The 14,352-nt window shown below is 30.3% G+C and overlaps 1 protein-coding gene across 3 annotated transcripts in view; it reads left to right on the top strand.

Moving 5' to 3' along the window:
- LOC142322627 (uncharacterized) overlaps positions 1 to 14,352 on the top strand; it is a 32,837-nt gene that overhangs the window by 3,990 nt on the left and 14,495 nt on the right. For all 3 annotated transcript variants that reach the window (XM_075361719.1, XM_075361714.1, XM_075361707.1), the window contains exon 2: positions 6,682 to 6,828. In XM_075361719.1, the coding sequence (XP_075217834.1) occupies positions 6,685 to 6,828 (144 nt within the window). In that variant the 5' untranslated portion in view covers positions 6,682 to 6,684. The remainder of the gene's footprint in view (positions 1 to 6,681; positions 6,829 to 14,352) is intronic.

Here is a 14,352-nt window from a genome sequence, read left to right as displayed (position 1 = left end):
TTTGCACTTCCTGTTTATAGCATTTCTTAATTGCCGATAGTTCCTTTTACTTTCTTCATCACTAGCATTCTTATATTTTCTACGTTCATCCATCAGCTGCAATATATCGTCTGAAACTCAAGGTTTTCTACCAGTTCTCTTTATTCCGCCTAAGTTTGCTTCTGCTTATTTAAGAATTTCCTTTTTAACATTCTCCCATTCTTCTTCTACATTTTCTACCTTATCTTTTTTACTCAGACCTCTTGCGATGTCCTCCTCAAAAATCTTCTTTACCACCTCTTCCTCAAGCTTCTCTAAATTCCACCGATTCATCTGACACCTTTTCTTCAGGTTTTTAAACCCCAATCTACATTTCATTATCACCAAATTATGGTCGCTATCAATGTCTGCTCCAGGGTAAGTTTTGCAGTCCACGAGTTGATTTCTAAATCTTTGCTTAACCATGATATAATCTATCTGATACCTTGCAGTATCGCCTGGCTTTTTCCAAGTGTATATTCTTCTATTATGATTTTTAAATTGGGTGTTGGCAATTACTAAATTATACTTCGTGCAAAACTCTATAATTCGGTCCCCTCTTTCATTCCTTTTGCCCAGCCCGTATTCACCCACTATATTTCCTTCCTTGCCTTTTCCAATGCTTGCATTCCAATCTCCAACTATTATTAAATTTTCATCTCCTTTTACGTGTTTAATTGCTTCATCAATCTCTTCGTATTCACATTCTACCTCATCATCATCATGGGCGCTTGTAGGCATATAGACGTTAACAATCGTTGTCGGTTTAGGTTTTGAATTTATCCTTATTACAATGACTCTATCGCTATGCGTCTTGAAATACTCCACTCTCCTCCCTATTTTCTTGTTCATCACGAAACCTACTCCTGCCTGCCCATTATTTGACGCTGAGTTAATTACTCTAAAGTCACCCGACCAAAAGTCGCCTTCCTCTTCCCACCGAACCTCACTAATTCCTACTATATCCACGTTTACCCTATCCATTTCCCTTTTTAAATTCTCTAGCCTACCAACCTTTTTTAAGCTTCTAACATTCCACGCTCCGACTCGTAGAATGTTATTTTTTACTTTTCTGGTGACCCCTTCCTTAGTAGTCCCCACCCGGAGATCCGAACGGGGGACTATTTTACCTCCGGAATATTTTACCAAGGAAGGCGCCTCCATTATTGCTTTTGAAAATGCAGAGCCACATTTTCTTGGAAAAAAAAAAAACAGCTGTAGTTTTCCATTGCTTTCAGCTGCACAGTACTCAGAGGACTGAGTGATGCTGATATGGCCGTTTAAGTCATTGTGACTTACGCCCCTAACAACTACTGAAAGAGCTGCTGCCCTCTTTCAGGAATCATTCCTTAGTCTGGCTCTCAACAGATACCTCTCCGATATGGTTGCACCTTCGGTCCAGCTACTCTATCCCTGAGCACTCAAGCCCCCTCACCAACGGCAAGGTCTCATGATTCATAGAGGAGGAATATAATCATATAAAGTAAGAAATGTTGCATATAATCAAACATTGTACATCAAAAATTTTCAAAATTTAAATTTTGAAATTTTTAAAAAATGTAGGGTTATTGAAAAATTCTGATATTAGATTCATTTTCAGCATTAAAAAAACAGTACATATTAAGTACATAACAAAATTGCCAGTGTTAATATTTTTTTTATTATGTGTATAATTTTATTTATCAGCCTATCCTTTTAAATTATATTGTAAGTATTTAAAATTGTAACGGCAGTATTTATTTCTTAATTTATCATATCGTTAGCATTTTATTTAAATTAATATTGTATATTATTAAAGACTTTTTGTTTTAATAATTCAAACATTTGGAGTGTTTTTAAATTGTTAACTTACCTTTGTGTTTATATTAATGAATGGGCAATCTTTGTTAAAAATAATAGTTACTTATTAAAAAATTACAATATATCCAACTCTATCAACCCAGACGACAGAACTATAGTCAGTTTGTTGGACATGTAATATAATATAACTTTGGCTTATGAAAAATGTGTCTTCACCTCCATTCTCAAATGTGTCTTCCTCCATTGCCGTTTTTAATAAATTTTACTATTTAATTAAGCTTTTTAGTACTGACTATTGTAACATCTAGTTGTGCACCTGCCCGTTTGATTGCAGTTGACTGAACCAAAAGTGTCCAAAAAGTTCAAAATCCCCAAAAAATTGGATTTTGGACTTTTACTTAACTGCAGTAATAAACCCTTACAATCACGGAAATAGGTGTGTGCACCGTAACAAAAATTGCCACCACACGTAAACTGCTGAAATAAAAAATAGTTTTAAGGTCCTGAACCATAGAAAACAAGTAGGTAAGTTCAATTTTTTTGAATTGGTAAAGCAACCACCCTTGGGTCACATCAAATGGATTGACCCTTTGGTACGGTTTTGTAACAAGTCTATATATTACGTGAAACATTTTTTGAAGCAAAAAATTGAAAGCTGTGTTAATTCTTTCTTAAAATTATTGTCAATAGTAGTAATATTATAGTCAATTGTTTAATAAAAAAACTTTTTTTATTATTAAGCTGTATATTACCTATATATTAATAACTAGGAAATTTATTTATTGGATTTAAAAAGTTTAATAATAAACGTTTAATTCAAATAAGTTCATAAAAATTATATGTAAGAGTTATATTCATTTTACTGAATCCCAAGTCAATTTGATATACATTTAGTTGGAAAGCACATTAAAGTTGAGTGTTGCTAATCTAGATTTGAAATTTGGAAATACCAACAGAATAGACTACATCTTTGTATTATACTTTTCTGCACTGGAGCTTACCTCTTTTTTAGTTGTACTTTAATTACAGTTAACTATCTTTTTATAAATTATCAACAACTCTTCTTTCACTATATTTCAGGTGAATATTTCTTTAAATTTTAAATATCTTCCCACATTCCTCATTAAGTTTGAACTGCAGAGGGTTTGTGGGGAATTATTATCATCTTTCATTAATCTGAGAATTAAAATATTGAACTATTAAATATGGATTTAACTCACCTGAAACTCATTGTTATATCCTTATTAATTTTGCAATACATGTGATGTTAATTTGATGGTGCTGTGGTTTTTTCTGCACTTATTTGTTTGTAATTGCAACTATTACACATTTTTATGCTGTTACGGAAGATTAAACATACGAAAAATATTTACCAAAATTTTTACAAAAATTTTTCAATATGTAGATATCGGCAAAAATATACTAAGTTAGTGACTTTTCTGAAAAATTAAATTTTTTTTTATCTTTGACAAAAAAAAAAGTTTAAGAAATCAATTAAATTGACTTTCACAGATTGTAAGTTAGTATGTTTTTATGTTTTCATGTCATAATAAATTTTGAAGAGTATAAATTTCTATTTTTATATCTCATTGAACTTTATCTTTTCACCTTGTACTGTTACTCCACATCTAAATTGTTCTTTAACATCATTAACTGCTAGTTCAATGTAAAGATTAAAAATTAACAGGGATAGGGAACATCCTTGTCAGACTCCCTTTTTTACTACGGCTTCTTTCTTATGTTCTTCAATTTATTATTGTTGCTGTTTTGTTCCTGTAAATGTTAGCAGTTCTTCTATATCTGTAGTTGAACTCTTACTTTTTTTAAAATGGTGAACATTTTAATTTGTTATTAATTATATTCATGGTTTTATTGGTGTCATTGTGTACATATCCTTTATATCCAGTGTTATAAACTTTGTTATATTACTTATATTTATATTATTAATTATATTTATTAATTCATAACTATTCTTTAAATTATATTTGTTTACAATTTTAATATATTCTTTTAATTTATTACATAAAAATTTAGTTAGGTGATACGTAGGTATGTTAATATAATTTATAAGAGATCTCTCATGGGTATGTTATCTTTATGGATTTTAGGTAGTGCTGCATTTACTATTAGAGCATTGGTAATATTTATTTAAAAATATTGTTTGGTGTATTCATCCTTGAATGTGTTTACTTTTTTTAATACTAGATTTTCTATATATACTTCTGTAAGTGATAGCTTGTATTGGAATCTTTATTTTGCCTATTAAATTTTTAATATTATCAATTACTTTAACAAGATTATTTCTTTGTTTTTGTTATCTATGTTATTAATTTTCAATAAATTATTTTGTACATCAATAATCTGTGTTTTTGATAATCTTATTCTTATTTAGGATTGGTAAATTAAATTTAAATGCATGTTTAATAATATTTATCTCTTCTTTATTAAATTCTATCTACAAAGCAATAAAATACTTAAAACACAATAATATAAAATTAAATATCATTAAACATATCACCTAAATAATAACTTAATAAATATGGAATAAATTAAATAATAATGGAATAAATGAATACGCCAAGGTTGAATACTACATAAACTATAATAAATTTAATTAAATATTTAAATCATTTAAATTAAAAACAGCATATATAACCAACAACAAAATAATAAAATATATAAATAACAAGGATCCTTTTATAAAATATGATAACAAATACAATTCAGAAAAACAAGGAGTGTATAGTTTTAGTTGCGAAAACTGCGATCTTAAATATATTGAAATGACAAAATGCTCATTTTCACTCAGAATTAAAGAGCATACTAGATGCATAATTAAAAATAATAAAGAACAATCTAACTTCGCTAAACACATTCTAGAAAATGGACAATTATAACCCAACAAATTTTTTAAAATATTATTTTAAAAAACACGTAATGTGTGTGAGTTGTTTTGGGACCCATTTGCACAGACTTTATGAAACCCATTTCTGTTGTGGATGATTTCGTAGGCAGAACCGTGACTAACTTGCAGACGATGTGCCGTCATGTGCACACTCAATATTTTCCTCATTTGTGGCAGTAAAGGGTCGTCCAGCTCCTTCATCATGCATAACACTTGTGCGACCATTTTTGAATTTTTCAATCCATTCGTAGACACTAAGTTGCGGCAACATACTGTTCCCATACTGTACCATAGGTTTTCGATGAATGTCAGCCTCTGATACACCTTCCGACTACAATAAACGAATCACTGAATGTTGCTCTTGTTTGGTGCAAACAGAAAGCAGGGCAGCCATGGTTAACAGCAGGGCAGCTATAATGGAACTAACCTAGCAGCATTAAACCTGCACAGACATAACAACAATTAAACCATGCATGCGTCATCTATGCAACATGATAGTACTACTAACATAAACAAAAATATAACTAAATTGCAGATAATAATCGACTTACCCTTATATATATATAGAAAGCCAATCAAACAGGATACCATAGTACATTTCAACTCTTTTCATCCTTGTAATCAAAAAATAGCAACAATAAAAAAACACAATATAAAATTAAATAACAAAATAAATAACATAAAAGATATCGCCCTAAATAATGGATATGATACTAACTTAATAAATAAATTATATACCAAAATAAAATATACATAAAGGACAAAATAAAAGTAATAAAATAATAATAGAATAAATGAATACACCAAGTTTAAATACAACATAAACTATAATAAATTTAATCAAGTATTTATAACATTTAAGTTAAAAACAGCATATACAACCAACAACAAAATAGTAAAATATATAAATAACGAGGATCTTTCTATAAAATATGATAACAAATACAATTCAGAAAAACAAGGGTTGTGTAGTCTTAGTTGTGAAAACTGCAATCGTAAATATATTGGAATGACAAATTGCTCATTTTCAATCAGAATTAAAGAGCATACTAGATGCATAACTAAAAATAATAAAGAACAATCTAACTTCGCTAAACACATTCTAGAAAATGGACAATTATAACCCAACAATTTTTTTAAAATATTAGATTACACTAACAATTATCACAAAACTAGTATATTGGAGAAATTACATATATATTTGAATAATAATAAATTAATGAATGAACAAATCAGATTTGATAATGATGCTTTATTAAAACAAAGTATACAATAATTAATAGGTTGGTAACATTTCATTTCATATCTCATAATAGTCGTAAACATCCTACTGAAATGACATTCTATTTTACTTAACTTAACTTATTTTAATTATTGACAACCAACTGTCATGAAAATAACAATTTTAATTTTAATTATAATCATACATATAACACAATATGCACAGATAGAAATTCATAGTTTTAAATAATCTCTGATGATGGAGAAATGACTCTGAATGCGCTTGGATAATACATTAAAAAAATTGTTGGTAAGTGGAAATATTTTATTATACAAATTATATCAATACCAACGGTGCCAAACATTAAGAAACTAAAGTTACATGTATTTGAATCCATTAAATTTCAGTGTTTTGTATGTATTTCCTCTTTTAAAATCTTTGAATAAATGTTAATTACCAAGATTTAGCAGTTGTAAATGACTTGATATAAAATACTCCCAAAAATTACATAGTCATCATTAAGAAAACAAGCATTCCATACCAGACTTACTAGGGAAGATGAGTATGAAAGTAGTTTTCTGTTTGCTTTTTCAAATATATCCGATTAAGAAAAGGTGTATCTATACAAATAAAATACGTAATACTTTTGTGTTGTCAAATTATCATTTGAAAATATCCAAAATTTGTGTCTGCAAAATACAGTCTGATTTGTAATTAACTTTATTGTTTGTTTCAGAATATGGAAGCACCAGTTTTCAATACATTTTTGGATGAAGATCCATTAACCTCTGAAATTAAAAAAGAACTTGAGGATGAAACGGAGCAAAATGAATATTTATTTGCGCCAGTGTCCATTACAGAAGATGAACTGACATCTGAGAATGTAAGTTTTATAGCACATTAAATGTGGGTTAAAATATTAACATAATTAATATGGAGAAAAAATGAAGGCTTTTATTGTGCCATGAGTGTAGTTTTCAAGTTACTAGAGAATTTTTCTATTATTATGGTACTTTCATACCATAGTGTGTATTTTTTTAAATGTTATCCTTTTTGTTTATCGAGTGGTAGTACTGTTTTCTTACATTCATAGTCTATAATAGACTATGTGTTTTTAGTATTTTTGTGTTATCAATGCTGTTATCTGTTGTAGAAGATTTATGTCAATTATAACATGAGTTTTAATTTTTATATGTTTCACTTCATATAAATAAACAAATATATGTGTATAACAACCAGTTACAGTCAGCATAAAAAGGTAAGAACACTTGTGTAACTTTAGCATTTTCTGAGTTTAATTAATTGACACAAGTATATTCATACTAATGAAAGTTTATTTTAAATCTTCCTTTTAATCTTATTTTAGTTATGTGTAATTTATATATTTTACTGCTGAAGATGGAGTAACACTCCAAATGCGCTGCAGTTAGATAAGTGATGTTACCTTTTATTCTGAATGTATCTGGTGGTTTATATATAATTGTTTTAAATTATTTGATACAGTGATAAATATGTATAAAAAATTACACGCGCACACACACACACACATACACACACAAAACAGTAATAATTTTTCATTTTTTCATGTAAAATAGTTTATTTTTGAAAATTTGTGCTAGCGTAATTTTAAAAATGTTTAAAATGGACCATCCCTGGCTGTGAAAAGGATTCAGAATACTGGTTCAAACTATGCAGTGAAGGTGAGTTAATCCAGTAATTAATTTCCTTATAATTTCTTTAATTTTAGTTTAAATATTTTTTCATTACTACTATTAATATAGAATATGTCAGTATTTGGAGAATATTACCAAACCAATATAAATATGTTGTTCTTCATGAAACTTGACAATGTTGAAATTTTGGTTAAACATTTATTATTATTATTGTTATTATAATTATTTCAAAGACCCAATTAAAAGATATCAGTTACCAAAAACTGTAATTAGATCCATAATATTTAAACACAAATTTAGAATTAAATGATCAAATAGTTTTTGAAAATTTATTGGCACAAAATTACTTAGTAAGGTGTGTTATTATTTGACATAATAATAATGTGATAATTTAAAAATTTTTTAAATTGTAAAAATGAATATAAAAAATAATAATTTCATTAAAAAAAAAAAGAAGAAAATTCTCATGAATTTTTTAACCAACTTTACAATTTTTTTTTCAATCATATTCACAATGATTTTTAGAAAATATGGTGATAGTAATAAACTAAACGACATAGTTCTTCAGAAACATTTAGCTTTATTATGCTTTTGTAAATATATACACAGAATATTACTAAGCAAGTAATATTCATGTTTCATGATACAGAAGTGCAAAAATTAATTTCATCACAGGGAATTTATTTATTTCTATGTTGTGGCTACACTGCTTGACCACACCAATTTTTTTAGTTGTCTGTATAATGTTAGGTAATTGTTCTTTGGTTATTTGAAATTTTTTTATTTTAAATGGTGTTTGGTGAAATTTTAATTTTTTCAAAATCATATTTTCATATTTTTTGTTCTGTGTGTCTTGAATGTATAATAATGGACATAACTCCAAGAACGTTTTGAAAATTCTCTTTCTGAGCTTGCAATTACAAATAGCTTCTGCATGTGGTGTTGGACTAGGGACAGTGAATTCTATTTTAAAACACTTTAAAGAAACTGATTCCCTTTCATCTTAAAGTAAAGGCAAATGTGACCATAAAAGAAAAACTACTCCAACAAGGATTGGTTTTTAGTGAGAAAAAGTAGCATTGATCCAAAACTATCTGCTGTGAACTTAAATCGAGAATTAGCTGCCAATGGAACAGATTTACATGTGACAACTGTTAAGTTACCGACTTCTTGCAGCTGGGCAGAAAGCTCCTTGGTCAGATAAAAATTAGCTTTTAACTCCAGCAATGTGTAAAAAAAGACTTGTGGGCCAAAGCACATGCTAACTGGATCAAAACAGACTGGAAAAATGTTATGTTTTCCGAGTCATATTTTTATGTTTAGGAGCAAAGGTTTCATACATTAGAATAGCATCAAATAAATATAAATCACCAGCTCATATCCAACAATCAGCTAAACATCCCTAGGGAAAACATTTTGGGGGTTTTTTCACATTTGAAGGCCCATGCTTATTACTTCCAGTAGATGGTATGTTGAAAAGTGATGGATATACCAAGATTATGAAGGAAACGGTTGTCACAACTTCAAAAAAATTCCCACAAAGCAAGTGTCCAACAAGATTTGGCACCATGCTGTACTGTCAAAAAATTGGAAAAATCTTTTGAAGATTGTGAAACATTAAAGTACTTCCGTGGCCAGGCAACTCTCCAGACTTAAACCCAATTGAACATTTTTGGGCAATAGTCAAAAGATGACTCAAAAATCAATTGTGTCACAAAAATTGACCTTATTAAAGGAATAATATTAGTATGGTTTCATGATGAAGATATAAAAAAATACATAGTACATTTGAATCTATGCCAAATTGTATATGTGAAGTGATTAAGATTAAAGGAGGTCATATTAATTACTAGATATTCACAAATTGTATAGGTATGATTTTTTTTTAGATAGACATTTATTAAATAACATACCATCTGTGTTCAGGTTAATTTGCATGCTGCTGTAATTTTCACATTGTTTTAAAAATATTACTGCATGGTAGACAAATTGTATTCAGTTTCAGCACACTCTACGGGTATATAAAGTTCATTTTTAAAAAATGAAATTTTTAATTATAGATTTATTTACAGAGGGATGATTTTCACAGAAAATTTCTGTGATTTTGTTAATTAAAACAAAAATTATTGGATTGTTTACTTATTCATAACAAATAATATATTCCTACATCATTTACACACCCATACATGTTTTAATCAGGTATACAAACAACAAATTGCAACATTTCTATCTATGCTTTTGTTTTATTTTATAATCAAACATTTTTTCTGAAAATATTTTTTAGAAATGACTGCTAGCTATGAAATTGAATATCATATTTTTTCTTTTATTACTTCACCTGTTGTTTTGGTAATGTTTAGTATTCTAATTATCATGTAAGCTCAAAAAGGGTGGCATTCAGTAACAACAACGGTATAGTAGTTTACAGATAAGTTACTTTTTTTACTTTATCTTGACTGAAATTATTGTAATGTAGTATTTATATTTTTAGTAAAAACTTTCACTTACAACCCCCATTTTCTCTCTTTCAGATTCGCTTAAGACGAAAAAGAAAACTTTGCTCTTCCATTATTTTTTACAGACAGAATGGATGAGTTTGTGACTGATCTATTAAACCAAACTTTGAAGGTGAAATGTGAGGAAGTTCAGGGGGAAAGAGGTGATATTTCATGTAAGATAAAAACAGTGAACCGCAGGACTTCTTTGTACTGTCACAAGCCAAAAAGTCAAGAATTCTATAGTGTTTTCAAGTACAGGTTCCACTACCTCAGTCAGAAGAACCAAGTATCACTTCAACTGATGTTTTACTTATTCCATCAACGTAGTGGTCAAAATCTTGTCCTTTTAAACCCTCCGTCTTAATTTTCTATTTTAATGACAGAAAGGGCCTGGAAATGTTACCAGATCCATTAATCTTATTAGATTTAATTTTCGCGTTAGAATTCTTCCTATTGTTTTTGAAGCAAATATATTTGCTGAGAATTTATTTCTTCAGTGTGCTGAACTTTGGTCAACTGACTGGAAGGCTTTAAATGTGGAAGAATTAAGAAAATTTATTGGCGTAATTTTCCTTATAGGGTACAACAAAAGTTAACAAAATTAATAAATATAGAGTAGAAATGAAACATTTTTTGTAATGTTTTTTTCATCTGAGATGTTCGGAATTCTTGTCAGGCTAATTAGACAATGTTTCCATGTGGCTCCTAATCTTCAGAGTAATTACACTCCTTCTGAAGATATTCTGTTATAAAATTGATTTATTTGCGCAGTATTTTCATGATGTGCAATTTTCATGAAATATTTTTCAACCCATTCAAAAATATATGTATCAATGAGTCCTTGATTCCATGGTGAGCCCCATTCTTTTTTGTCAGTATTTTTTTTTTGTCTTCATTTGACTGGTTTGATGCTGCTCTCCAGGATTCCCTATCTAGTGCTAGTCGTTTAATTTCAGTATGCCCCCTACATCTTCGTCCCTAACAATTTGTTTTACATATTCCAAATGTTGCCTGCCTGCACAATTTTTTCCTTCTACCTGTCTCTCCAATATTAAAGCGACTATTCCAGGGTGCCTTAATATGTGGCCCCTAAGTCTCTAACATTCCACTTCCAACTCTTAGAATTTTATTTTTTAATTTTCTGGTGACCCCTTCTTTAGTAGTCTCCACTCGGAGATCCAAACAGGGGACTACTTTACCTCTAGAATATTTCACCAAGGAAGGCGCCTCCATCTTTGTTGTATGAAAATGCAGAAAGCTACATTTTCTTGAAAAAAAGGAGCTGTAGTTTTCCATTGCTTTCAGATGCGCAGTACTCAGAGGATTGAGTGATGTTGATATGGTCGTTTAAGTTGTCCTGATCTACACCCTTAACAACTACTGAAAGAGCTGCTGCCCTCTTTCAGGAATCATTCCTTGGTCTGGTTCTCAACAGATACCTGTTCGATATGCTTGCACCTTTGGTCCAGCTACTCTGTATCATTGAATACTCAAGCCCCCTCACCATCGGCAAGGTCTCATGATTCAGAGAGGGAGTTTGTCAGTATATACAGCTTAAAAGGCACAAATTTATTTTACCTTCGTATCTAAGAGAAAAAAATCCACCAAGGTGATCAGGCATAAATTAGAATGCAGTAAATTGTTCAACACTGGATAAAAGAGATGATTTATCATTTTCACTGAATTTTTAGTAAAAATATTTAACACAAATAATACAAGTGGAGCTACAATTCAAAAATGAGATGTGACTATGAATTACGAGGATTATTTTTTTTCAAGGTCCGATCGGTCATGAAATTAAAACCACAGGGAAAAAAAATATATTTATTTGTAACAAGTACTTACATAGTTACGCTATTTCTCTACATAGTCGCCACTCCGATTTAGACATTTGTCGTGGTGTGGTACCAATTTCCAATACCCTGGTCATAGAACGGAGCCGCCTGTGTTTTCAGCCATGTTTCTACATTGGTCTGCAGCTCGATGTCTGTGCCAAAATGTTGTCCTAGCCAGCGTTTCATGTGAGCAAAGAGGTGAAAATCGGATGGAGCCAAGTCCAGGCTGTATGGTGGGTGATCAAATACTTCCCAACGAAAACGCTGCAGGAGCTTCTTTGTTATAGGTGCAGTGTGCGGCCGAGCATTGTCATGGAGAAAGACAATGCCTGATGACAACATTCCTCTCCGCTTATTCTGAATTGCCCTTCATAGATGCTGAAGAGTCATGCAGTATGAGGCTGCAGTGATGGTCGTGCCACGTTCCATGAATTCCACAAAGAGAACTCCATTTCGGTCCCAGAACACAGTAGCCATACACTTTCTGTTGGAGAAGGTTCGCTTGAATTTCTTTGGTTTACTAGGAGAATGAGAATGCATCCACTGTTTGGATTGTTCTTTTGTTTCGAAATGGACCCATGTCTCGTCCCCTGTGACATTTTTGTTAAAAAAATCTTCTCCTTCATTGTGGTAGCGCTGGAGAAACGTTAGGGAGGCATCCATTCTCATTGTTTTGTGATGGTCGGACAGCATCTTGGGAACCCATTTCGCACACAGTTTGTGGTACTGAAGTCTCTCACTCACAATGGTGTAGAGAGCTGACCTTGAAATTTCAGGAAATGAATCGCTCAATACAGAAATTGTGAACCGACGATTTTCTTGAATTGCCTCATCCACTCACTCAACGAGATCATCGGTTGACACTCGCTTCCTTCCCTGACCGCCTGCATCATGAACATCTGCACGTCCTACTTTAAAGTTCCTGCACCATTGTCGCACTTTTCTGTCACTCATTGAAGTTTCACTGTTCACATTACTTATTTGTCAATGAATTTCAGCTGGATTACACCCCTCAGCCTGAAGAAATCGAATTACCACACACACTTCACACTTGGCGGAAGATGCTATTGTAGATATGTTTATGTGCTAGTTGCATGTTCAGAACTAAATGAAGTGACGCGACGTGATTGAAGGCCATACTAGAGATGCTGCACAACACATATGCGCAAAGAATCATCCGATTTTTGTGCGGGTTTTTATTTCACGACTGATCAGACCTTGAAAAAAAAATAACCCTCGTATAACAAAATAATGGGAGGTATAGATCATGTTGAACAATATCACTTATTGTTTTCATCGCAAACTTATCAGATGGTGTAAGAGATTAAGCTTCTACATAATGAAGTTGCTGATGCTGATTTTTTTTTTCCAAACACAACCCCATTTCTTATTACAAACATTATTGATGTACTGTGTGCCCAGGTACAGACTTTTGAATCCCTTAAAAGATCCCATCACATTGTAAATGAAAGCTACTTTTCTTTGACCACTGCCCAAGCTAGAGAATGGAAAAAGCAGAAAAGATATAGATTGTGTACTTAAATTAAAAAAAAATTAATTACATCAGAACAAATCTCTGAACTGTGAATATAAACTAAGGTTTGTGCATAAAAGCATCTCATGCAGTTTCATAAGGATAAAGAACTTAGGACAGTTTAATAAATTGTTATCTTTCTATTTTAGTTAAAATTTGTTTGCAGATTCATTACATCTTATTTTCAGTTTTTTTTTTTTTTTTTAACATTGAAAAATTGTTCATATTATTTATTTAATTATCTCCTGTTCTATATTTTTACATTATTGCTCAAAAAGGAGTGCAATTTAGATTTAGGATGTATGCATGTTTTTTTTTTGTTCCACCGTAGCAGCTCAATGGCTGAACCAATTTATGCCCCTGTGTTGGAATCCGTATGTTATCAGGAGTATTACAGGATATATATGTTTAAATAAATTTAAAAACAAGATTATATTATGTACAAAATTGTCATCTGCACGTTCTTTAATTATGCTACATTAAAAGAGCAATGTTTATCAGCAATTTTTTTTGGCAGTCATGTTTTTTAATTTTTAACATTTATTTCTTATTAGATTTTCCTATATCAGTAGAAGTTTCTATTTTCAAAATGGATTTTATTCAGTTTAGAATAATAATTTGTACATTTTTTGTGGTATTCTTAATAATATGGTCTGTAGTTACTTTAAATTATTTTAAATGTTTATTTAGTTTCATTATTTTCACTAATTTTAGTTATTTTTGAAATTTTTTTAATTTTATTATAATTACTTAATCTTTAATTATTAGCTTAAACATTTTTCATGTTTCATTTGATCTAGATAAAAAGTTTAAATAAAGGTTATTATAATAATACATTGCATTTAATCTTTTTTACATTACAATCTT

This window comes from Lycorma delicatula, chromosome 1 (assembly GCF_047948215.1).
Source record: "Lycorma delicatula isolate Av1 chromosome 1, ASM4794821v1, whole genome shotgun sequence".
NCBI classification, from domain to species: domain Eukaryota; kingdom Metazoa; phylum Arthropoda; class Insecta; order Hemiptera; family Fulgoridae; genus Lycorma; species Lycorma delicatula.
Note: the sequence above shows the minus strand (reverse complement) of the source record. Positions and strands in the feature narration are given on the sequence as shown.